Here is a 25,793-nt window from a genome sequence, read left to right as displayed (position 1 = left end):
GGGAGGGAGCATGCCCTCATCCTTATTAGAGAGGGGAGGGAGCATGCCCTCATCCTTATTAGAGAGGGGAGAGGGAGCATGCCCTCATCCTTATTAGAGAGGAGAGGGGAAAGAGAGAGAGAGAGGAAAGAGAGGAGAGAGAAAAGAGAGGAGAGAGAAAGAGAAAAGAGAGGAGAGAGAGAGAGAGGAGAGAGAGGAGGAGGAGAGGGAGGAGAGGAGAGGGAGGGGAGGAGGAGGGAGGGAGGGAGGGAGGGAGGGAGGGAGGGAGGGAGGGAGGGAGGGAGGGAGGGAGGGAGGGAGGGAGGGAGGGAGGGAGGGAGGGAGGAGGGAGGGAGGGAGGGAGGGAGGGGAGGGAGGGGAGGGAGGGAGGGGAGGGGGGGAGGGAGAGGGAGGGGGAGGGGAGGGAGGGAGGGAGGGGAGGGAGCATGCCCTCATCCTTATTAGAGAGGGGGGAGGGGGGAGCATGCCCTCATCCTTATTAGAGAGGAGAGGGAGCATGCCCTCATCCTTATTAGAGGGAGGGGAAAGGAGAGGGAGGTTATTAGAGGGGGGGAGGGGAGCATGCCCTCATCCTTATTAGAGAGGAGAGGGGAGGGAGCAGGAGAGGAGAGGGAGGTAGAGGGGAGGGAGCATGCCCTCATCCTTATTAGAGAGGAGAGGGGGGGAGGGGAGGGAGGGGAGGGAGGGAGCATGCCCTCATCCTTATTAGAGAGAGAGGGGAGGGAGCAGGAGGAGGGGGAGGGAGCATGCCCTCATCCTTATTAGAGAGAGAGAGGTAGAGGGGAGGGAGCATGCCCTCATCCTTATTAGAGAGGAGAGGGGAGGGAGCATGCCCTCATCCTTATTAGAGAGGAGAGGGGGAGGGAGCATGCCCTCATCCTTATTAGAGAGGAGAGGGGAGGGAGAGGGGAGCATGCCCTCATCCTTATTAGAGAGGGGAGGGGGGGGAGCATGCCCTCATCCTTATTAGAGAGGAGGGGGAGGGAGCATGCCCTCATCCTTATTAGAGAGGGGGAGGGAGCATGCCCTCATCCTTATTAGAGGGAGGGGAGCATGCCCTCATCCTTATTAGAGAGGGAGGGGAGGGAGCATGCCCTCATCCTTATTAGAGAGGGGAGGGGAGGGAGCATGCCCTCATCCTTATTAGAGAGGAGAGGGGAGGGAGCATGCCCTCATCCTTATTAGAGAGGGGAGGGGAGGAGGGAGCATGCCCTCATCCTTATTAGAGAGGGGAGGGAGGGAGCATGCCCTCATCCTTATTAGAGAGGAGGGGAGGGAGCATGCCCTCATCCTTATTAGAGAGGGGAGGGAGGGAGCATGCCCTCATCCTTATTAGAGAGGGAGGGAGGGAGGGGAGCATGCCCTCATCCTTATTAGAGAGGAGGGAGGGGATGCCCTCATCCTTATTAGAGAGGGAGCAGGAGAGGAGGAGAGAGAGCAATCCTTATTAGAGAGGAGGGAGGAAAAGAGAAAAGAGAGGAGAGGGAGAGAGAAGAGAGGAGGAGAAGAGAGGGGAGAGAGAGAGAGGGGAGGGGAGCAGGAGAGGAGAGGGGAGGAGAGGAGGGAGGGAGGAGAGAGGGGAGGGGAGGGAGGAAAAGAGGGGAGGGGGAGGAGGGAGGGAGGGGAGGGGAGGGAGGGAGGGAGGGAGGGGAGGGGAGGAGGGAGGGAGGGAGGGAGGGAGGGAGGGAGGGAGGGAGGGAGGGAGGGGGGAGGGAGGGGAGGGAGGGGAGGAGGAGGGAGGGGAGGAGGAGGGGAGGGGAGGAGGGAGGGAGGGGAGGAGGGGAGGGGAGGGAGGAGGAGGGGAGGGGGGAGGGAGGGAGGAGGGAGGGAGGGAGGGGAGGGGAGGGAGGGAGGGAGGGAGGGGAGGGAGGGAGGGAGGGAGGGAGGGAGGGAGGGAGGGAGGGAGGGAGGGAGGGAGGGAGGGAGGGAGGGAGGGAGGGAGGGAGGGAGGGAGGGAGGGAGGGAGGGAGGGAGGGAGGGAGGGAGGGAGGGAGGGAGGGATGTAATTAGAGAGACGGCGCTACAAAAAGAAAGAAAGAGAGAGTTTCTCCTCTCTAATGAGAGTTTATTACCCAGCATTCCCAAATAATGTAAAACGGAAACGCGCCCGTTTAGCCGCGCTGTCGCGCTCATTAGCAGCTGAGCAAAGACAAGATAACGACGAGACAACAATAACATAATCTGAACCGGATTTATAACAGCTCACATATTCTAATGAAAAGGGGGGGGGGAGAAGAATGCTAGCATATTTAGAAAGCAAGCATGTGGTTGGGATCACTGTGTTGGCCTAGTTAGTGAGAATGTGGCGGCTGTGGCTACGGCGCTAATGCTAATTCCTTTTGTAATATGCAGATGATATGCAGATCACTCTCTTTCCTATTCTCAGCAGACATGTTGGGTCATTCGGGCACTTCCACTCACGTCAGAAACGAAGAGAGCGAAAGGGAGAGCGAGAGAGGGAGAGCGAGAGCGAGAGGGGGAGAGCGAGAGAGCGAGAGGGGGAGAGTGAGAGCGAGAGAGGGAGAGCGGGAGAGCGAGAGAGGGAGAGAGGGAGAGAGCGAGAGAGGGAGAGCGAGAGCGAGGGAGAGCGAGAGGGAGAGAGAGAGGGAGAGAGGGAGAGCGAGAGAGGGAGAGCGAGAGAGAGGAGAGCGAGAGAGGGAGAGAGAGAGAGGGAGAGCGAGAGAGGGAGAGCGAGAGAGGGAGAGCGAGAGAGAGCGGGAGAGCGAGGGAGAGCGAGAGGGGAGAGCGAGAGAGGGAGAGCGAGAGGGAGGGAGAGAGAGGGAGAGCGAGAGGGAGGAGAGAGGGAGAGCGAGAGAGTGAGAGCGAGAGAGGGAGAGAGGGAGAGGGAGAGCGAGAGAGGGAGAGCGAGGGAGGAGAGAGGGAGGAGAGAGGGAGGAGAGAGGGAGGAGAGAGACAGAAAGAGAGAGAGAGAGGGAGAGGGAGGGAGAGAGAGAGAGAGGGAGAGACGGAGAATAAAGTCAAATGATTTGCCTTTAAACACGTTACATTAAAGATTCAGAATCCTAATTAAGAGACAACAGGCAGCGTCAGCCTATAACACGGGTTAGTGAACACGCCACAGACCGCTGCCTCATTTCTACCACGAATAGCTTCAAAAGGAAAGCAAGAACCAAGGAAATGAACACAGAACATCTCAATATAGTACTGGGAGGCATTGCGTGTGTTTGTGTGCGCGGAGATACACTCTTCTCTCTAAACTTTCGGCAATTAAAAGCGAATATGAAGTGATTGTAAAGAGACGTGTCTTATCTCCCTCACTGAATGGGTGTTTAAAAGGGATTAGATGAAAGACAATTAGAATTATAGATATAATATGGCTTGGTGTATAAAAATGAGAATATGTGAGAGTTTGTTTAGTTTAAATATGGGGAATGTAGTGGTGTCTTCATCACAGCAATACTACAACGACTGAGAAGAGCAGGAGGTACTTCAATATGTTCAAATGAAGATTCTTTCGAAACGCCCAACAAGGGGGGGCCTCTCGAGTGGTGCAGTGGTCTAAGGTACTGCCTCGCAGGGTTAGCTGTGCCTCTCGAGTGGTGCAGTGGTCTAAGGTACTGCCTCGCAGGGTTAGCAGGGCCTCTCGAGTGGTGCAGTGGTCTAAGGTACTGCCTCGCAGGGTTAGCAGGGCCTCTCGAGTGGTGCAGTGGTCTAAGGTACTGCCTCGCAGGGTTAGCAGGGCCTCTCGAGTGGTGCAGTGGTCTAAGGTACTGCCTCGCAGGGTTAGCAGTGCCTCTCGAGTGGTGCAGTGGTCTAAGGTACTGCCTCGCAGGGTTAGCTGTGCCTCTCGAGTGGTGCAGTGGTCTAAGGTACTGCCTCGCAGGGTTAGCAGTGCCTCTCGAGTGGTGCAGTGGTCTAAGGTACTGCCTCGCAGGGTTAGCAGGGCCTCTCGAGTGGTGCAGTGGTCTAAGGTACTGCCTCGCAGGGTTAGCCTCTCGAGTGCCTCTGCCTCGCAGAGCTGTGCCTCTCGAGTGGTGCAGTGGTCAGTGGTCTAAGGTACTGCCTCGCAGTGGTCTAGCTGGGCCTCCTCGAGTGGTGCAGTGGTCTAAGGTACTGCCTCGCAGGGCTAGCTGGGCCTCTCGAGTGGTGCAGTGGTCTAAGGTACTGCCTCGCAGTGCTAGCTGGGCCTCTCGAGTGGTGCAGTGGTCTAAGGTACTGCATCGCAGGGTTAGCTGGGCCTCTCGAGTGGTGCAGTGGTCTAAGGCACTGCCTCGCAGGGTGGTGCAGCTGTGCCTCTCCTCTCGAGTGGTGCAGTGGTCTAAGCAGTGGCCTCTCGAGTGGTGCAGTGGTCTAAGGTACTGCATCGCAGGGTTAGCTGTGCCTCTCGAGTGGTGCAGTGGTCTAAGGTACTGCCTCGCAGGGTTAGCTGTGCCACTCGAGTGGTGCAGTGGTCTAAGGCACTGCATCGCAGGGTTAGCTGTGCCTCTCGAGTGGTGCAGTGGTCTAAGGCACTGCATCGCAGGGTTAGCAGTGCCACTAGAGATTCTGGGCTCTCGGGAGACCCATGGGGGGCAGCGCACAATTGGTCCAGCGTCGTCCGGGTTCGAGTAGGGTTTGTCCGGCAGGGATGTCCTTGTCCCATCGCGCTCCTAGCGACTCCTGTGGCGGGCTGGACGTAGTGCATGCTGACACGGTCGCCAGGTGTACGGTGTTTCCTCCGACACATTGGTGCGGCTGGCTTCCGGGTTAAGTGGGCATGGGTCCAAGAAGCAGTTGCGGCTTGGTTGGGGTCGTGTTTCGGAGGACGCACAGCTCTCGACCTTTGCCCCTCCCGAGTCCGTACGGGAGTCGCAGCGATGAGACAAGACTGTAACTACCAATTGGAAACCACAAAAATGAGAGAAAAAAAGGGGTAAAAGTTTTTAAAAAATAATTGTAATAAGAAGTATTCATCTACTTCAGTATGTTAGATTATTTCTAAAACATAAATAAATAATCCACTTCAAATTAGTCGTACCTACGGGATACACATGGGTACACGCCATCCAAATAAACGCTGACTTGCAATGAAATAACAATAATAAATAATACAAGTGTAGCCCGTAATTTTCTGCTAGCCATCGGGAAACTAGGAAGAGGAGACCGCGCAGCCCGTCTTTTAAGCTAGCCATCAGGAAACTAGGAAGAGGAGACCGTGTAGCCCGTCTTTTCAGCTAGCCATCAGGAAACTAGGAAGAGGAGGCCGTGTACCCGTCTTTTCAGCTGGCCATCAGGAAACTAGGAAGAGGAGGCCGTGTAGCCCGTCTTTTCAGCTAGCCATCAGGATACTAGGAAGAGGAGGCCGTGTACCCGTCTTTTCAGCTGGCCATCAGGAAACTAGGAAGAGGAGGCCGTGTACCCGTCTTTTCAGCTAGCCATCAGGAAACTAGGAAGAGGAGGCCGTGTACCCTGTCTTTTCAGCTGGCCATCAGGAAACTAGGAAGAGGAGGCCGTGTAGCCCGTCTTTTCAGCTTGGACTCCCACTTTCCTTTTAATATATTAATGAAGATTCTTTCTAAAGCACAACAAAGTATTAATCCAAACAATGACTCTTTGACCCCGTCACTGGCGGCAACGGGAACTTGTTGAAGATGAAAGCATCACGTCACAACGCATGATATACCATCACGTCCTATCACAACGCACGCTATAACATCACGTCCTATCACAACGCACGCTATAACATCACGTCCTATCACAACGCACGATATAACATCTTGTCCTATCACAACGCATGCTATACCATCACGTCCTATCACAACGCACGCTATAACATCACGTCCTATCACAACGCACGCTATACCATCACGTCCTATCACAACGCACGCTATAACATCACGTCCTATCACAACGCACGCTATAACATCACGTCCTATCACAACGCACGCTATAACATCACGTCCTATCACAACGCACGCTATAACATCTTGTCCTATCTACAGATGCACGCTATAACATCACCGTGTCTATAACATCTCAACACGTCCTCCTATCTGTCCTACAACGCACGCTAACACCTTATCACGTCCTATCACAACGCACTGCTATAACATCTTGTCCTATCACAACGCATCTCAAGGCGCTATAACATCTTGTCCTATCACAACGCACGCTCTATCCAGCCACTTTAACATCTTGTCCTATCACAAACGCACGCTATAACATCTTGTCCTATCATCACTGCATCCTTATGTACTGTATCACTATCACAACGCACGCTTTAACATCTTGTCCTATCACAACGCACGCTATAACATCTTGTCCTATCACAACGCACGCTATAACATCTTGTCCTATCACAACGCACGCTATAACATCTTGTCCTATCACAACGCACGCTATAACATCTTGTCCTATCACAACGCACGCTATAACATCTTGTCCTATCACAACGCACGCTATAACATCACGTCCTATCACAACGCACGCTATAACATCACGTCCTATCACAACGCACGCTATAACATCTTGTCCTATCACAACGCACGCTATCTTGTCCTATCACAACGCACGCTATAACATCTTGTCCTATCACAACGCACGCTATAACATCTTGTCCTATCACAACGCACGCTATAACATCACGTCCTATCACAACGCACGCTATAACATCTTGTCCTATCACAACGCACGCTATAACATCACGTCCCTATCATGCTATAACATCACGTCCTACGCACGCTATAACATCTTGTCCTATCACAACGCACGCTATAACATCTTGTCCTATCACAACGCACGCTATATCATCACGTCCTATCACAACGCACGCTATAACATCACGTCCTATCACAATGCACAATATAACACCACGTCCTATCACAACGCACGATATAACATCACGTCCTATCACAACGCACGATATAACAAATCATTTTGAAGCGAGCGTGGTCATTGGTTGCCCAAACTAAAGCCTAGGTCTTAGTTTCCCTCCCCTCGATGTTCACGAGCCCGCAGCCGTGTCCCTTCCTCATGTTCCTCATGCTCTCCTCCCCGTCACCACCAGGTTAACATTCCCTCAGGCACAAAATGGCCCCCCAACTGTGGATCCCGAATCCTCCAGTTGCCACCCGCCTTCACGTTGACATGCTACATCCCCATTACGGACACAAGTTGCAAGTTCACATCCCCGAGCTGACAAGGTACAAATCTGTCGTTCTGCCCCTGAACAGGCAGTTAACCCCACTGTTCCTAGGCCGTCATTGAAAATAAGAATTTGTTCTTAACTGACTTGCCTAGTTAAATAAAGGTAAAATAAAAACATTAAAAACAATAACATGGGTAACACAGACAGAGAGAGAGCAGAGGAGCTATTCACCGTCACACACACAGCCCCAGTCAACTCCAGAACTCATCGCTGTCATCTCCGGGGAGAGAGGGCGGAAAGAGAAGGTCCGCTTTCAGCCAGCCAAGATCCACGTCCCAAACGGCCCCGTATTCCCTACATAGTGCACTACGTTTGACCAGAGCCCAATGGGACCCTAACGCTGCACTATACAGGGGAATAGGGTGCCATTTGGGATCCAGGCCAGATCCAGACAGTAAATGCCACTTAATAAAAGGCAATGATTTTATCCCCCCCCCCCCTTCCGTATCTCCTTAAGTATCCAGCACTTCAGCCACACTCACCATCAATCATCGTCCAACAGCCATAAGTGACATCCATTTCCTGCTATTACCAGACAGCAGGGAGAGCTCAGTGTTCGTTCACGCGTGAACGTGTGTGTGTGTGTGTGTGTGTCGAGTCACCTAACATCATCGTACTATTACGAGAGGTCCCTGGAGTCTCCGAGAGTTTCACGGAGGAAGAGCAAAAGGTGAAACTATTGCCATTGTCCCAGGGTTAAGTCTGTCAGTCCTGCAGCCTCAAAATGTCTGCTGCATTTGGGGGGGGGGGCACAAGACGCACGCAAAGAATAGTGGGACACGAAACTCGTCCGAAGTTGGACGATAACTGACGTCAGACTCTACGGATCGACAGATGTTGGGAGGTGTAAAGGTACAGCAGGACAGACATACTGTCTTCGTGACAGATGGACACCACACATCAAGGAGGTACAGCAGGACAGACATACTGTCTTCGTGACAGATGGACACCACACATCAAGGAGGTACAGCAGGACATACTGGTCTTCGTGACAGATGGACACCACACATCAAGGAGGTACAGCAGGACAGACAGATGGACACCACACATGTCAGCAGGACATACTGTCTTCGTGACAGATGGACACCACACATCAAGGAGGTACAGCAGGACAGACATACTGTCTTCGTGACAGATGGACACCACACATCAAGGAGGTACAGCAGGTCTTCGTGACACCACACATCACAGCAGGACAGACATACTGTCTTCGTGACAGATGGACACCACACATCAAGGAGGTACAGCAGGACAGACATACTGTCTTCGTGACAGATGGACACCACACATCAAGGAGGTACAGCAGGACAGACATACTGTCTTCGTGACAGATGGACACCACACATCAAGGAGGTACAGCAGGACAGACATACTGTCTTCGTGACGGATGGACACCACACATCAAGGAGGTACAGCAGGACAGACATACTGTCTTCGTGACAGATGGACACCACACATCAAGGAGGTACAGCAGGACAGACATACTGTCTTCGTGACAGATGGACACCACACATCAAGGAGGTACAGCAGGACAGACATACTGTCTTCGTGACGGATGGACACCACACATCAAGGAGGTACAGCAGGACATACTGTCTTCGTGACAGATGGACACCACACATCAAGGAGGTACAGCAGGACAGACATACTGTCTTCGTGTGTGACGGATGGACACCACACATCAAGGAGGTCGCTGTAAGAATCATCTCCGTACTACACGAGACAAGAAAGCCTCATTAAGAAAACAGATGAGCAGCTTGATAAAACCCATAGCAGCGTATTTCCATCCTAGCTCCTGTGTTTATGCCCCCATCCCCCGTGATACACTAATTAACGACAGGGATCAGGACCGCATGAAATAACAGCCAACACTAACGGCTGGTTAACGCAGGGGATTGTGACAGATCTGTGACAGTCTGAGAGTGTGTGTGTGTGTGTGTGTGCCAAAGTTTTACCAACAGGCGCTACATCAAATAATAACCACGTCTGTCATCACAGCTAAAAACAACAACAGGAAAAGGAGAAGTCAGGCATGAATAGCGTGACGGGACAGGGGTCGTGTATGGTGGCGTTTACAGTACGCAACACTACCCTCTCAACACACTGTTCTGTTACCCACTCGGAACGTTCCCACCTCCAGGAAGTCCATTCCCTCACCAACTTCAAACATCAGCTATCTGAGCAGCTAACCGATCGCTGCAGCTGTACATAGTCTATTGGTAAATAGCCCACCCATTTTCACCTACCTCATCCCCATACTGTTTTTATTTATTTACTTTTCTGCTCTTTTGCACACCAATATCTCTACCTGTACATGACCATCTGATCATATATCACTCCAGTGTTAATCTGCAAAATTGTAATTATTCGCCTACCTCCTCATGCCTTTTGCACACATTGTACATTGTATATAGACTCCCCCTTTGTTTTCTACTGTGTTATTGACTTGTTAATTTGTTTATTCCATGTGTAACTCTGTGTTGTCTGTTCACACTGCTATGCTTTATCTTGGCCAGGTCTTGTTCAGTTGTAAATGAGAACTTGTTCTCAACTGCCTACCTGGTTAAATAAAGGTGTTCTCAACTAGCCTACCTGGTTAAATAAAGGTGTTCTCAACTAGCCTACCTGGTTAAATAAAGGTGTTCTCAACTAGCCTACCTGGTTAAATAAAGGTGTTCTCAACTAGCCTACCTGGTTAAATAAAGGTGTTCTCAACTAGCCTACCTGGTTAAATAAAGTTCTCAACTAGCCTACCTGGTTAAATAAAGGTAAATAAAATAAAGGTGTTCTCAACTCCTGGTTAAATAAAGGTGTTCTCAACTAGCCTACCTGGTTAAATAAAGGTGTTCTCAACTAGCCTACCTGGTTAAATAAAGGTGGTTTCTCAACTAGCCTACCTGGTTAAATAAAGGTGTTCTCAACTAGCCTACCTGGTTAAATAAAGGTGTTCTCAACTAGCCTACCTGGTTAAATAAAGGTGTTCTCAACTAGCCTACCTGGTTAAATAAAGGTGTTCTCAACTAGCCTACCTGGTTAAATAAAGGTGTTCTCAACTAGCCTACCTGGTTAAATAAAGGTGTTCTCAACTAGCCTACCTGGTTAAATAAAGGTGTTCTCAACTAGCCTACCTGGTTAAATAAAGGTGAAATAAATAAAAAATAAAATAAAAGTCACATGGTTCAGAGTAGGAAGTGTAGAACTTTGTCAAGCGCCAATCAAAAAAGAAAAAGTCCACAAACTACTGGGTCAGTGGAAACCCACATCACATGACAACCAGCAGCCGTATTACCTCTGAGTCAACGGGTGGGAAAGTGGATGGGAAAATGGAAGCAGGTATTGTTTGATGTAGTAGGTGTGGGGTGGAGGGTGTTTTACAGTAGTTGGTGGTTTAGAATGATGTGCTTTTACAGTAGTTGGTGGTTTAGAACGATGTGCTGTTGAATTGTGCTTTTACAGTAGTTGGTGGTTTAGAACGATGTTAGATGGGGTGTATAAGGTGTACGGAAACAGAGTAACATACTGTTAGATGGGGTGTATAAGGTGTATGGAAACAGAGTAACACTGTTAGATGGGGTGTATAAGGTGTATGGAAACAGAGTAACATACTGTTAGATGGGGTGTATAAGGTGTATGGAAACAGAGTAACATACTGTTAGATGGGGTGTATAAGGTGTATGGAAACAGAGTAACATACTGTTAGATGGGGTGCATAAGGTGTAAGGAAACAGAGTAACATACTGTTAGATGGGGTGTATAAGGTGTATGGAAACAGAGTAACATACTGTTGGATGCGCTGTATGGGCAGTGGGAGCAGGTCCTCTAGTTTACAGTTGAGGAACTCTGGTCTGGACTCCTGGAGCTTCTTAAACCTTCTAAAGGCTTTGTTCTTCTTTACCTGGAGCTGAGGACAGAGAACAGACCATTTAATATCACCCCGAGTCCTCCACTAAACAGATATTTACCTGGAGCTGAGGACAGAGAACAGACCATTTAATATCACCCCGAGTCCTCCACTAAACAGAGGAGACCGAAGAGTTGGACAGAGAACAGACCATTTAATATCACCCCGAGTCCTCCACTAAACAGATCTTTACCTGGAGCTGAGGACAGAGAACAGACCATTTAATATCACCCCGAGTCCTCCACTAAACAGAGGAGACCGAAGAGTTGGACAGAGAACAGACACCACTAATATCACCCCGAGTCCTCCACTAAACAGAGGAGACCGAAGAGTTGGACAGAGAACAGACCATTTAATATCACCCCGAGTCCTCCACTAAACAGAGGAGACCGAAGAGTTGGACAGAGAACAGACCATTTAATATCACCCCGAGTCCTCCACTAAACAGAGGAGACCGAAGAGTTGGACAGAGAACAGACCATTTAATATCACCCCGAGTCCTCCACTAAACAGATCTTTACCTGGAGCTGAGGACAGAGAACAGACACCACTAATATCACCCTGAGTCCTCCACTAAACAGAGGAGAGCGAAGAGTTGGACAGAGACAACTTCTCAGCCTCTCAGAACAGAACATGCCAAAGGACAGTTTGTAAATCGAGGGCATGTCAACTCCCTCCAACTAGGGTCAGTTGCTGTGAACATCAAAAACACTTCTGAAAGCGCAAATCAGAACCACTGTTTGCAATTGATAGAATCCTGGTCTGAGACTGCTTTTACAGCAGCCGGTCTCACCACACATATCTCCATCTCTCTACTGATGACAGATACCTGCTCCCGCTGCACCCCCGCCTGTCTGTCTGTCTGTCTATCTGTCTGTCTGTCCGCGCCGCCGGCCGCCTGTCTGTCTGCGCCACCGTCTGTCTGTCTGTCTGTCTGTCTGCGCCACCGTCTGTCTGTCTGTCTGTCTGTCGCCCACCGCCTGTCTGTCTGTCTGCGCCCACCGTCTCTGTCTGTCTGTCTGTCTGTCTGCGCCACCTGTCTGTCTGTCTGCGCCACCGTCTGTCTGTCTGCGCCACCGTCTGTCTGTCTGTCTGTCTGTCGCCCACCGTCTGTCTGTCTGTCTGTCTGTCTGTCTGCGCCACCGTCTGTCTGTCTGTCTGTCTGTCGCCACCGTCTGTCTGTCTGTCTGCGCCACCGTCTGTCTGTCTGTCTGCGCCACCGTCTGTCTGTCTGTCGCCCACCGTCTGTCTGTCTGTCTGCGCCACCGTCTGTCTGTCTGTCTGTCTGTCTGTCTGTCTGCGCCACCGTCTGTCTGTCTGTCTGTCTGCGCCACCGTCTGTCTGTCTGTCTGTCTGTCTGTCTGTCCGCGCCACCTGTCTGTCTGTCTGCGCCACCGTCTGTCTGTCTGTCTGCGCCACCGTCTGTCTGTCTGTCTGCGCCACCGTCTGTCTGTCTGTCTGCGCCACCGTCTGTCTGTCTGCGCCACCGTCTGTCTGTCTGCGCCACCGTCTCTGTCTGTCTGTCTGCGCCACCGTCTGTCTGTCTGCGCCACCGTCTGTCTGTCTGTCTGTCTGTCTGCGCGCACCGTGTCTGTCTGTCTGCGCCACCGTCTGTCTGTCTGTCTGTCTGTCTGCGCCACCGTCTCTGTCTGTCTGTGCGCCACCGTCTGTCTGTCTGCGCCACCGTCTGTCTGTCTGTCTGTCTGTCTGCGCCACCGTCTGTCTGTCTGTCTGTCTGTCTGCCGCCCCGTCCGCCACCGTCTGTCTGTCTGTCTGTCTGTCTGCGCCACCGTCTGTCTGTCTGTCTGCGCCACCGCCTGTCTGTCTGTCTGTCTGTCTGTCTGCGCCACCGTCTGTCTGTCTGTCTGTCTGCACCGCCTGTCTGTCTGTCTGTCTGCGCCACCGCCTGTCTGTCTGTCTGCGCCACCGCCTGTCTGTCTGTCTGCACCGCCGTCTGTCTGTCTGTCTGTCTGTCTGTCTGTCCGCACCGCTGTCTGTCTGTCTGTCCGCGCCGCCGCCTGTCTGTCTGTCTGTCCGTCCGCACCGCCGTCTGTCTGTGTACTCCCCCCAACACCAATCACCTCTATGTCAGTCATTATCTCTCTGGGTTGGCAGTCAGAGTGGAGGAGGAGGAGGTCTGTGTGTGAGAGTGACAATGTGTGTGTGTGTGTGTGAGAACGTGTGTGATTGTGTTTGAGCACGCTCTCATTAAATATGCATGTTGTCAACATGAGCGTCAACAATACGACAGCAGAAAGAGAGACTCATCTTGTCAGCCATCAAAACAAGCATGGCTGCTGTAGCGCCCATGAAAACCTGCGTTTGTGGAAGACGCGGACAGAATCACCTAATCCAGACATTACAAAACGGAACGAAACAATATTCAAAAACAAAATCGGTTGAACTTCTTCCCAGAGAACCATAAGTATTGACCATAATGCATCAGCTTTCTGAAACGCCACAGGAATTCCCCTGTGTGTGTGTGTGTGTGTGTCTACACTTTGTGTAACAGCCGTTAGAGATAATGTCAATGATTACCAGTCTTCTGGTAGAGCCGGAAAGGCTCAATTAAAATGTTAACTACAAAAGTAGCCGACCTGTCAGAATGGCATCATGATTTATTTGCATCCATTTTGTTTCACAGGAGCACCACAGTCCGTGCTATCCGGGATCCTCGGGACCGCCTGACCACGTTGAAATGTAAAAACGGTTACGGTAAGGGTTATGGTTAGGGGAAAGGGTTCCCGAGTGGCGCAGCGGTCTAAGGCACTAGCATCTCAGTGCTAGAGGATTCACTACAGACCCTGGTTCGATTCCAGGCTGTATCACTACCGGGCCGTGATTTGGAGTACCATAGGGCTGCGACAAAATTGACCCAGCGTCGTCCGTGTTTGGCCAGGGTAGGCTGTCATTGTAAATAAGAATTTGTTCTTAACAGACTTGCCTAGTTAAATAAAGGGTTAAGGCTACGTTTTAGGGTAGTGACATCCCAAAGATCCCAGATAGCACTGACAACAGCAACACCCCTTAACCAATCAACAGTCTCTTCCTGGTGCACACTGACAACAGCAACACCCCTTAACCAATCAACAGTCTCTTCCTGGTGCACACTGACCACAGCAACACCTCTTAACCAAACAGTCTCTTCCTGGTGCACACTGACCACAACAACACCTCTTAACCAAACAGTCTCTTCCTGGTGCACACTGACCACAGCAACACCTCTTAACCAATCAACAGTCTCTTCCTGGTGTACACTGACCACAGCAACACCTCTTAACCAATCAACAGTCTCTTCCTGGTGCACACTGACACACAACACCTCTTAACCAAAACAGTCTCTTCCTGGTGCACACTTATGACCACAGCAAACAACAGTCTCTTCCTGGTGCACACTGACCACAGCAACACCCCTTAACCAATCAACAGTCTCTTCCTGGTGCACACTGACCACAGCAACACCTCTTAACCAAACAGTCTCTTCCTGGTGCACACTGACCACAACAACACCTCTTAACCAAACAACAGTCTCTTCCTGGTGCACACTGACCACAGCAACACCTCTTAACCAATCAACAGTCTCTTCCTGGTGCACACTGGAATTAAAGGGTAATCAAAATTTCGTAAACTTTTCCGAGACCTAAAAAACGGTCTCCTGATGTGGTTTAAACATTGTTGTGGACTTAATATAAATGTGTTTTTCTAAAAAAAATAAGAAGAATCATTCTGAGAGCCAAAAACCAGGAAAAACCAAACGGAGACAATGGAATTGGGAGTCGTCCCGGGTGAAGGGGTGTGTGTGTATTTCCACTGCGATGATGAGCTCAATGTGAGAGGAATCACTGATGAACACCAACAAGAGGAAAATCAGAAACTAACATTTCAACACTACGACGATAAAACGTCACTACGGTGCTAACGTCACTACGGCGCTAATGTCACTAACGGCGCTAACGTCACTACGGCGATCTAACGTCACTACGGCGATCTAACGTCACTACGGCGCTAAAACGTCACTACGGCGCTAAAACGTCACTAACGGCGCTAACGTCACTAACGGCGCTAACGTCACTAACGGCGCTAACGTCACTACAGAGCTAACGTCACTACAGAGCTAACGTCACTAACGGCGTTAACGTCACTAACGGCGTTAACGTCACTACGGCGCTAACGCCACTAACGGCGCTAACGTCACTAACGGCGTTAACGTCACTAACGGTGTTAACGTCACTACAGCGCTAACGCCACTATGGAGCTAAACTAAAATACTACTTACTGAAGAGCCACTGCATCTCTACCTACCTAGCATCCTCTCCTAGTTACCTGTGGTTAATCCTGCACGGAGCCGACAGCTGCAGTGATATGAATGTCTTGGTTAAGAGGAAGGATGAGTCTGTCTGCAGAGAGACCATTGACTGATCTCATTGATTAGGGACAGAGGAGGGGAGTTGGAATTGATTCCTCCACCGGGTCTACTTTGCTAACACGCCTGTAATTGCTGAAACATGGGGCTGTGTGTTATTAGCGTGTTAGGAGACTCGTTAGCATGCTAACGGAGGTGCATCACTTAGGCTGAGGTGATTAAACAGTGCCTTCTGAAAGTATTCATACCCCTTGACTTATTCCACATCGTGTTATAGTCTGAATTAAACATGGATTTACACACCCACCAACACACAATACCAGATCATGACAAAATGAAAAAAAAAATTTTGGGGAAATTGTTGCAAATGTATTGAAAATGAAATACAGAAATATAATTTACACAAGTATTCACATCCGGAGTCAACACTTTGTAGAAACACAGTCTTTCTGGGTAAGTCACTAAGAGCTTTGCACACATGGTTTGTACTATTACAGCTGTGAGTGTTTCTGGGTAAGTCTCTAAGAGATTTGCACACATGGTTTGTACTATTACAGCTGTGAGTGTTTCTGGGTAAGTCTCTAAGAGATTTGCACACATGGTTTGTACTATTACAGCTGTGAGTGTTTCTGGGTAAGTCTCTAAGAGATTTGCACACATGGTTTGTACAATATTAGACCATTATTCTTTTAAAAAATTATCCAAGCTCTGTCAAGTTGGTTGTTGATCATTGCTAGGCAGCCATTTTCAAGTCCTGCCATCGATTTTCAACCTCCTCACTCAAGGGTTTTTATTAATTGTTTCTATTTTCTACAATAGTGAAGACAACAAAACTATGAAATAACACATATGGAATCATGTAGTAACCAGAAAAGTGTAACAAATAAATAAATCTAAATCTATTTTATATTTGAGATTCTTCTAAGTAGCTTTGACAGCTTTCCACACTTGGCATTCTCTCAACCAGCATCATGAGGTAGTCACCTGGAATGTATTTCAATTAACAGGTGTGTCTTCTTAAAAGTTCATTTGTGAAATAGCTTTCCTTCTTAATAACCTCGTCGGGATAGGGGGCAGTATTTTCACGTCCGGATGAAAAGCATGCCCAAAGTAAACTGCCTGTTACTCAGGCCCAGAAGCTAGGATATGCATATAATTGGTAGATTTAGATAGAAAACACTCGAAAGTTTCTAAAACGGTTTGAAAAATGTCTGTGAGTATAACAGAACTGATATGGCAGGCAAAAACCTGAGAAAAAAATTGAGGTCACTCTCTTTTCAATGAGTTTTCTATGGGGATCTAGATTTCTAAGGCACTTGCTTGCAGTTCCTATGGCTTCCACTAGATGACAACAGTCTTTAGAAATTGGTTGATGTTTTTCCTTTGAGAAATGAAGAAGTAGGGCTGTTCAGAACGAGGGTCGAATCTAGTGTAGTGTTTAAGGGTGTGCGACCTAAAAGCTCGCTCCAATTTGTTTTCTTCCGGTATTGAACACAGCTAATCCCGTCTTAAATTTGATCAATTATTTACGTTAAAAAAATACCTTAAGTTGGATTAGGAAAGTTGTTTGAAGTGTTTGGAACAAATTTACAGGTAACTTATTAGCAATTTTGTAGTCAGGTTGCGCGAGTTGGAACCTGTGTTTTTCTGAATCAAACGCGCCAAATAAATTGACATTTTGGAGATATAAACGAATGGAATTAATCAAACAAAAAGTTTGTGATGTTTCTGGGACATATTGGAGTGCCAACAGAAGATCTTCAAAAGGTAAGGCATGAATTATATTGTTATTTCTGTGTTTTGTGTCGCGCCTGGCGGGTTGTATAATGATTGTCATGTGTTTGTATGATGATGGTGATGTCATCAGATAATAGCATGGTCTGCTTTTTCTGTAAACCTTTTTGAAATCTGACACATTTGGCTGGATTAACAACAAGTGTAGCTTTAATTTGGTATTTGGTGCCAAGCCAAATATTTTCAGTCTCCTGAGGGGGAAAAGGTGTTGCGTGACCTCTTCACGACTATCTTGGTGTGTTTGGATCATGTTAGTTTGTTGGTGATGTGGACACAGAGGAACTTGAAATTCTCGACCCGCTCCACTATAGCCCCGAGGATGTGAAAGTGGGCATGTTTTGCCATCCATTTCCTGTAGTCCACAATCATCTCCATTGTCTTGTTCACGTTGAGGGAGAGGTTGTTGCCCCTGGCACCACACTGCCAGGTCTCTGACCTCTTCCCTATAGGCTTGTCTCGCTGTTGTCGGCGATCAGGCCTACCACTGTTGTGTCGTCATGCAAACTTGATGATGGTGTTGGATTCGTGCTTGGCCATGCAGTTGTAGGTGAAAAGGGAGTACAGGACGGGACTAAGCACACATCCCTGAGGGGCCCCATGTTGAGGATGTGTTGTCGTCATCGTCGTCGAGGATGTGTCGTCGTCGTCGAGGATGTGTCGTCGTCGTTGAGGATGTGTTGTTGTCGTTGAGGATGTGTTGTTGTTGTTGAGGATGTGTTGTTGTTGTTGAGGATGTTGTTGCCTAACCTGACACCAGATGGGTGCAATAAAATGTGTTGTTTTACAGGGTCAGCCACAGTAGTACGGCAACCCCTACAGCAAATTAGGGTTAAGTGCCTTGCTCAAGGACGGATCTACACTTCTTTTAAGTGAAGCAAATCTGATGCACCCTATTACCTATTTAGTGCACTACTTTTGGTCTGGCCAAAAGGACAAAGCTAAATAAAAAGGCACAACAAATGTGTCCTGTCCTCAGACCAACCAGACAGTGTCCTGTCCTCAGACCAACGTTGTATGGGGTGGTCTAGGTGTCCTGTCCTCTAGATGGTCTTAACCAGTCCTGTATGGGGTGGTCTATATGGTCTTAACAGTCCTGTATGGGGTGGTCTATATGGTCTTAACCAGTCCTGTATGGGGTGGTCTATATGGTCTTAACCAGTCCTGTATGGGGTGGTCTATATGGTCTTAACCAGTCCTGTATGGGGTGGTCTATATGGTCTTAACCAGTCCTGTATGGGGTGGTCTATATGGTCTTAACCAGTCCTGTATGGGGTGGTCTAGCTCTGAGTCTTAACCAGTCCTGTATGGGGTGGTCAATAAGAAGTGGTCTTAACACAGAACCTGACAGGGTTCTGAGAGTTGTCTTCACAACAATACAATAAGAAGTGGTGTTCTTACCGAACACAGAACCTCACAGGGTTCTGAGAGTTGATCACAACAATACAATAAGAAGTGGTGTTCTTACTGGAACACAGAACCTCACAGGGTTCTGAGAGTTGATCACAGAACCAGAACCTCACAGGGTTCTGAGAGTTGATCACAACAATACAATAAGAAGTGTTCTTACCGGAACACAGAACCTCACAGGGTTCTGAGAGTTGATCACAACAATACAATAAGAAGTGTTCTTACCGGAACACAGAACCTCACAGGGTTCTGAGAGTTGATCACAACAATACAATAAGAAGTGGTATTCTTACCGGAACACAGAACCTCACAGGGTTCTGAGAGTTGATCACAACAATACAATAAGAAGTGTTCTTACCGCCAGGACCTTGTTGGCGTTCTGGATGTTGTCTACGTAGGTAACGTAGTGGTGGAGGTGAGGACAGAAGTCATCAAATCCACGCCCCAAGTCCCCGTTCTCCAGACGGACCAACAACGTCCTGCAGAGTAGAGAGAGAGAGACCATTAACAATGATGATCAGCATCGACAACACATCCTCATGCAAGATAACATGTCAAGATAATCACAATATAGTATTGGCAACTAAGTATTCTGGGAATATCGTATCGTGACGTCCCTGGAAATTCCCAGCCCTAGAAATATTGCAATGGCCATCACAGTACGATATTCTCACAATACTTAGATGCCGACTCTACACACGTAGATGCCGACTCTACACACGTAGATCCGACTCTACACACGTAGATGCCGACTCTACACACGTAGATGCCGACTCTACACACGTAGATGCCGACTCTACACACGTAGATGCCGACTCTACACACGTAGATGCCGACTCTACACACACGACTCCCCGACTCTACACACGTAGATCCCGACTCTACACACGTAGATCCGACTCTACACACGTAGATCCGACTCTACACACGTAGATCCCCCAACACACGTAGATCCCGACTCTACACGTAAATAATAATATTGTGATATGTAACAGCATCGATCCCCCAACAGCAACCCCCCAGCATCGACCCCCCAACCATCGACCCCCCAACAGCATAGACCCCCCAACAGCATAGACCCCCCCCAACAGCATCGATCCCCCCCCCAACAGCATCGACCCCCCCAACAGCATAGCCCCCCCCAACAGCATCGATCCCCCCAACAGCATCGATCCCCCCTCCATCACTAAATATTACCACATGGAACCGTCTGATCACCACAGTAAGAAATAAGATGAATAAATAAAAAGAGTGCTCAACAATTCGACAGCCAGGAGACAAGGTAGACCTGTTGGTAATCAGAAGACTCAGAGACAGCCAGGAGACACACACACACAGCCAGGAGACACAAGCGCGCACACACACACACACACACACTAGAAACACACACACACTTAGCAGCAGAGTTGGGCTAACGAGGTCAAAGGGCAAGAAAAATGATGTTTCTGTTTCTTCCAGCCAGAGGATATTATGATAAATATAAACCTACACATTACAACTTCAGACTGTTGTCACGGTGATTAAATAGTGTGGCTGTCAGGAAGAAGAGAACGAGAAGATCGGAGGGGAGAGTAGCGGGGAAGGGAGGAGGAGAGGGGGAGGAAAGGGAGGAGGAGAGGGGAGGAGAGGGAGGAGAAGGGAGGAGGGAGGGAGGGAAGGGAGGAGGAGAGGGAAGGAAAGGGAGGAGGAGAGGGGGGGAAGGAAGGGGAGGAGGAGAGGGGAAGGAAAGGGAGGAGGAGAGGGAGGGGAAGGGAAGAGGAAGGGAGGAGGAGGGGGAGGAAAGGGAGGAGGAGAGGGGAGGGGAAGGGAAGGGAGGAGGAGAGGGGGAGGAAAGGGAAGAGGAAGGGAGGAGGAGAGGGGAAGGAAAGGGAGGAGGAGAGGGGGAGGAAAGGGAAGAGGAAGGGAGGAGGAGAGGGGAGGGGAAGGAAAGGGAGGGGGAAGGAAAGGGAGGAGGAGGAGGGGGAGGAAAGGGAAGAGGGAGGAGGAGGAGGGGGAAGGAAGGGAAGGAGGGGGAGGAGGAGAGGGGGGAGGAAAGGGAAGAGGAAGGGAGGAGGAGAGGGGAAGGAAAGGGAGGAGGAGGGGGAGGAAAGGGGAGAGGAAAGGGAGGAGGAGAGGGGAGGGGAAGGGAGGGAGGAGGAGAGGGAAAGGAGGAGGGGGGGAAGAAAGGGAGGAGGGAGGGGGAGGAAAGGGAGGGAGGAGGGGGAGGAAAGGGAAGGGAGGGGGGAGGGGAGGGAAGGGGAGGGAGGGAGGGGGAGGAAAGGGGGGAGGAAAGGAAGAGGGGGGAGGGGGAAAGGAAAGGGAGGAGGAGAGGGGAAGGAAAGGGAAGAGAGAGGGGAGGGGAGGGGAGAGGAAAGGGAGGAAGAGAGGAGGGGAAGGAGGAGGAGAGGGAGGAGGAGGGGGAGGAAAGAAAGGGAGGGGAGGGGAGGGAGGAGGGAGGGAGGGGAGGGGAAAGGAAAGGGAGGAGGAGGGGGAAGGGAGGGAGGAGAGGGGGAGGGGAAGGAAAGGGAGGAGGAGAGGGGGGAGGAAAGGGAAGAGGGAGGGGGAGGAGGAAAGGAAAGGGAGGAGGAGAGGGGAAGGAAAGGGAGGAGAGAAGGGGAGGGGAGGAGGAGAGGGAGGAAAGGAAAGGGGGAGGAAAGGAAAGGGGAGGAGAGAGGGGAGGAGGAGAGGGGAAGGAAAGGGAGGAGAGGGGAAGGGAAAGGAAAGGGAGGAGAGGGGAGGAAAGGAAAAAGGGGAGGAGGGGAAGGGGGAAGGAAAGGGAGGAGGAGGAGAGGGAGGAAAGGGAGGAGGAGAGGGGAAGGAAAGGGAGGAGGAGAGGGGAAAGAAAGGGGAGGAGGGGGAGGAGGAAAGGGGAGGAGAGGAATGGGAGGAGGAAAGGAGGAGGAAAGGGAGGGGAGGAGGAAAGGAAAGGGGAGGAGGAAAGGAAAGGGAGGAGAGGAATGGGAGGAGGAGGAAAGGGAGGAGGAGGGGGGAGGAAAGGGAGGAGGAGAGGGAAAGGAAAGGGAGGAGGAGGAGGGGGAGGAAAGGGGGGAGGAGAGGAATGGGAGGAGGAGGAGGAAAGGGAGGAGGAGGGAAAGGGAGGAGGAGGAGGAAAGGGAGGAGAGGAATGGGAGGAGGAGGAGGAGGAAAGGGAGGAGGAGGAAAGGAAAGGGAGGAGGAAAGGAAAGGGAGGAGGAGGAGGAAAGGGAGGAGGAGGAAAGGAAAGGGAGGAGGAGAATAGAGAAGTAGTTATTGATCACACACATAAAAACAAAAACAAAGCAGAACTCTCAGGTTTTCAACAGTGAAAAGGATGTACTTCCGTCTCCCTGGATACCGTTTAATCTGTATCACACTACAAATCACACCACGTTACATCCTCATTAAACTCCCCAGACACACCTGGGAGGGAATATCAATCTCCCCAAATAGCTTTGTGATTCTGCTCTAGTTCCTCTGGGTGACGTGACGATGTCTTTGGCGTTGGTCATTACAGTCTGTTACAGTGGAACAGGGAGGAGGGATAATTAGGTTTTTCCATCTACATACTATCACCGTCTTGGTCACAACTCCTCATAAACTGCCAGAACCATGATGAACGGCACAGGAGGATCATCAACACAGTAAATATTCCTACATATAAATATATAAGTCGGCTAGTGTTTAATTACAGTGGAATTCCTGATTAGTGTGCGGTGTTGTTCCCCTGGAGAAAAGTCAATAAAAAAAAAACAGGATGTGTACTGAGTTATATCTTCCTTCCTACATTTACCACACACACACACAACGCCCAACGATAGAGACATGATACCTGCCTGTTGTCGTCCCTCTATATCAACACACTACGCCCAACGATAGAGACATGATACCTGCCTGTTGTCGTTCCTCTATATCAACACACTACACCCAACGATAGAGACATGATACCTGCCTGTTGATACCTGTCTGTTGTCGTTCCTCTATATCAACACACTACGCCCAACGATAGAGACATGATACCTGCCTGTTGTCGTTCCTCTATATCAACACACTACACCCAACGATAGAGACATGATACCTGCCTGTTGTCGTTCCTCTATATCAACACACTACACCCAACGATAGAGACATGATACCTGCCTGTTGTCGTTCCTCTATATCAACACACTACGCCCAACGATAGAGACATGATACCTGCCTGTTGTCGTTCCTCTATATCAACACACTACGCCCAACGATAGAGACATGATACCTGCCTGTTGTCATTCCTCTATATCAACACACTACGCCCAACGATAGAGACATGATACCTGCCTGTTGTCGTTCCTCTATATCAACACACTACAACCAACGATAGAGACATGATACCTGCCTGTTGTCGTTCCTCTATATCAACACACTACGCCCAACGATAGAGACATGATACCTGTTGTCGTTCCTCTATATCAACACACCACGCCCAACGATAGAGACATGATACCTGCCTGTTGTCGTTCCTCTATATCAACACACCACGCCCAACGATAGAGACATGATACCTGCCTGTTGTCGTTCCTCTATATCAACACACCACGCCCAACGATAGAGACATGATACCTGCCTGTTGTCGTTCCTCTATATCAACACACTACGCCCAACGATAGAGACATGATACCTGCCTGTTGTCGTTCCTCTATATCAACACACTACGCCCAACGATAGAGACATGATACCTGCCTGTTATCGTTCCTCTATATCAACACACTACGCCCAACGATAGAGACATGATACCTGCCTGTTGTCGTTCCTCTATATCAACACACTACGCCCAACGATAGAGACATGATACCTGCCTGTTGTCGTTCCTCTATATCAACACACTACGCCCAACGATAGAGACATGATACCTGCCTGTTGTCGTTCCTCTATATCAACACACTACGCCCAACGATAGAGACATGATACCTGCCTGTTGTCGTTCCTCTATATCAACACACCACGCCCAACGATAGAGACATGATACCTGTCAGAAAAACCACGCCCAGTCTCCACGTGGAGTGCAGTGTAATGATCGGCGTCCAAAAATGCAGATTTACGATTTTCAAGTTTTCATAACATCGGCCCGAATTTAAAAACCAGTCGACCTCCACACCCCAAAGTGCTCACTCCTCCCCAACTCACAGCTGTCATGATGACTGGTACCAGTCTGTGTCTCCTCTCCTCCCAGAGGATCCCTGATGTCTGACAATAACATATCCTGACATAATGTAAACATTACCCTCTCTCCCTCAGTGACATATCCTGACATAACGTAAACGTAATGCATTACCCTCTCTCCCTCAGTGACATATCCTGACAATGTAATGCATTACCCTCAGTGACATATCCTGACATAATGTAAACATTACCCTCTCTCCCTCAGTGACATATCCTGACAATGTAATGCATTACCCTCAGTGACATATCCTGACATAATGTAAACATTACCCTCTCTCCCTCAGTGACATATCCTGACAATGTAATGCATTACCCTCAGTGACATATCCTGACATAATGTAAACATTACCCTCTCTCCCTCAGTGACATATCCTGACATAATGTAAACATTACCCTCTCTCCCTCAGTGACATATCCTGACAATGTAATGCATTACCCTCAGTGACATATCCTGACAATGTAATGCATTACCCTCAGTGACATATCCTGACATAATGTAAATGTAATGCATTACCCTCAGTGACATGAATAAGTATTTTTCGTATTCTCAGAGCCCCTCAGCAGCCTCCACTGATAGAGACAAACCAGTTTATCCAATACAGTCACACTCTACTCACGTCCAAAATGACACCCTATTCCCTTTATAGAGCACTACATTCGACCAGGGCCCATAGTGCACTATATAGGGAGCGGTTTGGGACAGACCCTCAGTAATACACCCCTCTGTCTTCATCATGCCACTCTCAGGAAGAAAGCCTGTCAGTCTCAGAGTGGAGATGAGGACCTGTGGGACTCAACACCTGATCATTATTCAACACAGTACGATGCTCATTCTGTGAGGCTATAAACCTCATGATTAAATAGAACACGACTATGTTGTAATGGCTACGGCTCTATTGGAACCATACGGAACACAGAACACTACCAACACTCTAGAACACAACTATGTTGTCATGTCTACGGCTCTATTGGAACCATACGGAACACAGAACACTATACCAACACTCTAGAACACGACTATGTTGTCATGTCTACGGCTCTATTGGAACCATACGGAATACAGAACACTACCAACACTCTAGAACACAACTATGTTGTCATGTCTACACTCTATTGGAACCATACGGAATGAACACTACCAACACTCTAGAACACAACTATGTTGTCATGTCTACGGCTCTATTGGAACCATACGGAACACAGAACACTATACCAACACTCTAGAACACGACTATGTTGTAATGGCTACGGCTCTATTGGAACCATACGGAACCAGAACACATACCAACACTCTAGAACACATACCCTCCTCCCTAGAACACAGAACACTACCAACACTCTAGAACACGACTATGTTGGCTACGGCTCTATTGGAACCATACGGAACACAGAACACTACCAACACTCTAGAACACTCTATGTTGTAATGGACGGCTCAGGAACCATACTGAACACAGAACACTACCAACACTCTAGAACATATGTTGTAATGGCTCAACTAGTGGAACCATACAGAACACAGAACACTACCAACACTCTAGAACACGACTATGTTGTAATGGCTACGGCTCTATTGGAACCATACGGAACACAGAACACTACCAACACTCTAGAACACGACTATGTTGTAATGGCTACGGCTCTATTGGAACCATACGGAACACAGAACACTACCAACACTCTAGAACACGACTATGTTGTCATGTCTACGGCTCTATTGGAACCATACGGAACACAGAACACTATACCAACACTCTAGAACACGACTATGTTGTAATGGCTACGGCTCTATTGGAACCATACGGAACACAGAACACTACCAACACTCTAGAACACGACTATGTTGTTATGGCTACGGCTCTATTGGAACCATACGGAACACAGAACACTACCAACACTCTAGAACACAACTATGTTGTCATGTCTACGGCTCTATTGGAACCATACGGAATACAGAACACTACCAACACTCTAGAACACAACTATGTTGTCATGTCTACGGCTCTATTGGAACCATACGGAACACAGAA

The 25,793-nt window shown here is 49.2% G+C and overlaps 1 protein-coding gene across 18 annotated transcripts in view; it reads right to left on the bottom strand.

The window, feature by feature from the left end:
• Window positions 1–25,793, bottom strand: part of arhgef39 (Rho guanine nucleotide exchange factor (GEF) 39) — a 91,028-nt gene that overhangs the window by 58,706 nt on the left and 6,529 nt on the right. For all 18 annotated transcript variants that reach the window (XM_042315174.1, XM_042315175.1, XM_042315170.1 and 15 more), the window contains 2 exons: window positions 18,971–19,091; window positions 10,930–11,048 (listed from right to left, as the gene is read on the bottom strand). In XM_042315174.1, coding sequence (XP_042171108.1) covers window positions 10,930–11,048; window positions 18,971–19,091 — 240 coding nt within the window. The remainder of the gene's footprint in view (window positions 1–10,929; window positions 11,049–18,970; window positions 19,092–25,793) is intronic.

The sequence above is a fragment of the Oncorhynchus tshawytscha genome, unplaced genomic scaffold (assembly GCF_018296145.1).
Source record: "Oncorhynchus tshawytscha isolate Ot180627B unplaced genomic scaffold, Otsh_v2.0 Un_contig_4752_pilon_pilon, whole genome shotgun sequence".
Lineage (NCBI taxonomy): Eukaryota > Metazoa > Chordata > Actinopteri > Salmoniformes > Salmonidae > Oncorhynchus > Oncorhynchus tshawytscha.
The sequence above is the reverse complement of the archived record's forward strand: the minus strand, read 5'-3'. Positions and strand labels throughout refer to the sequence as shown.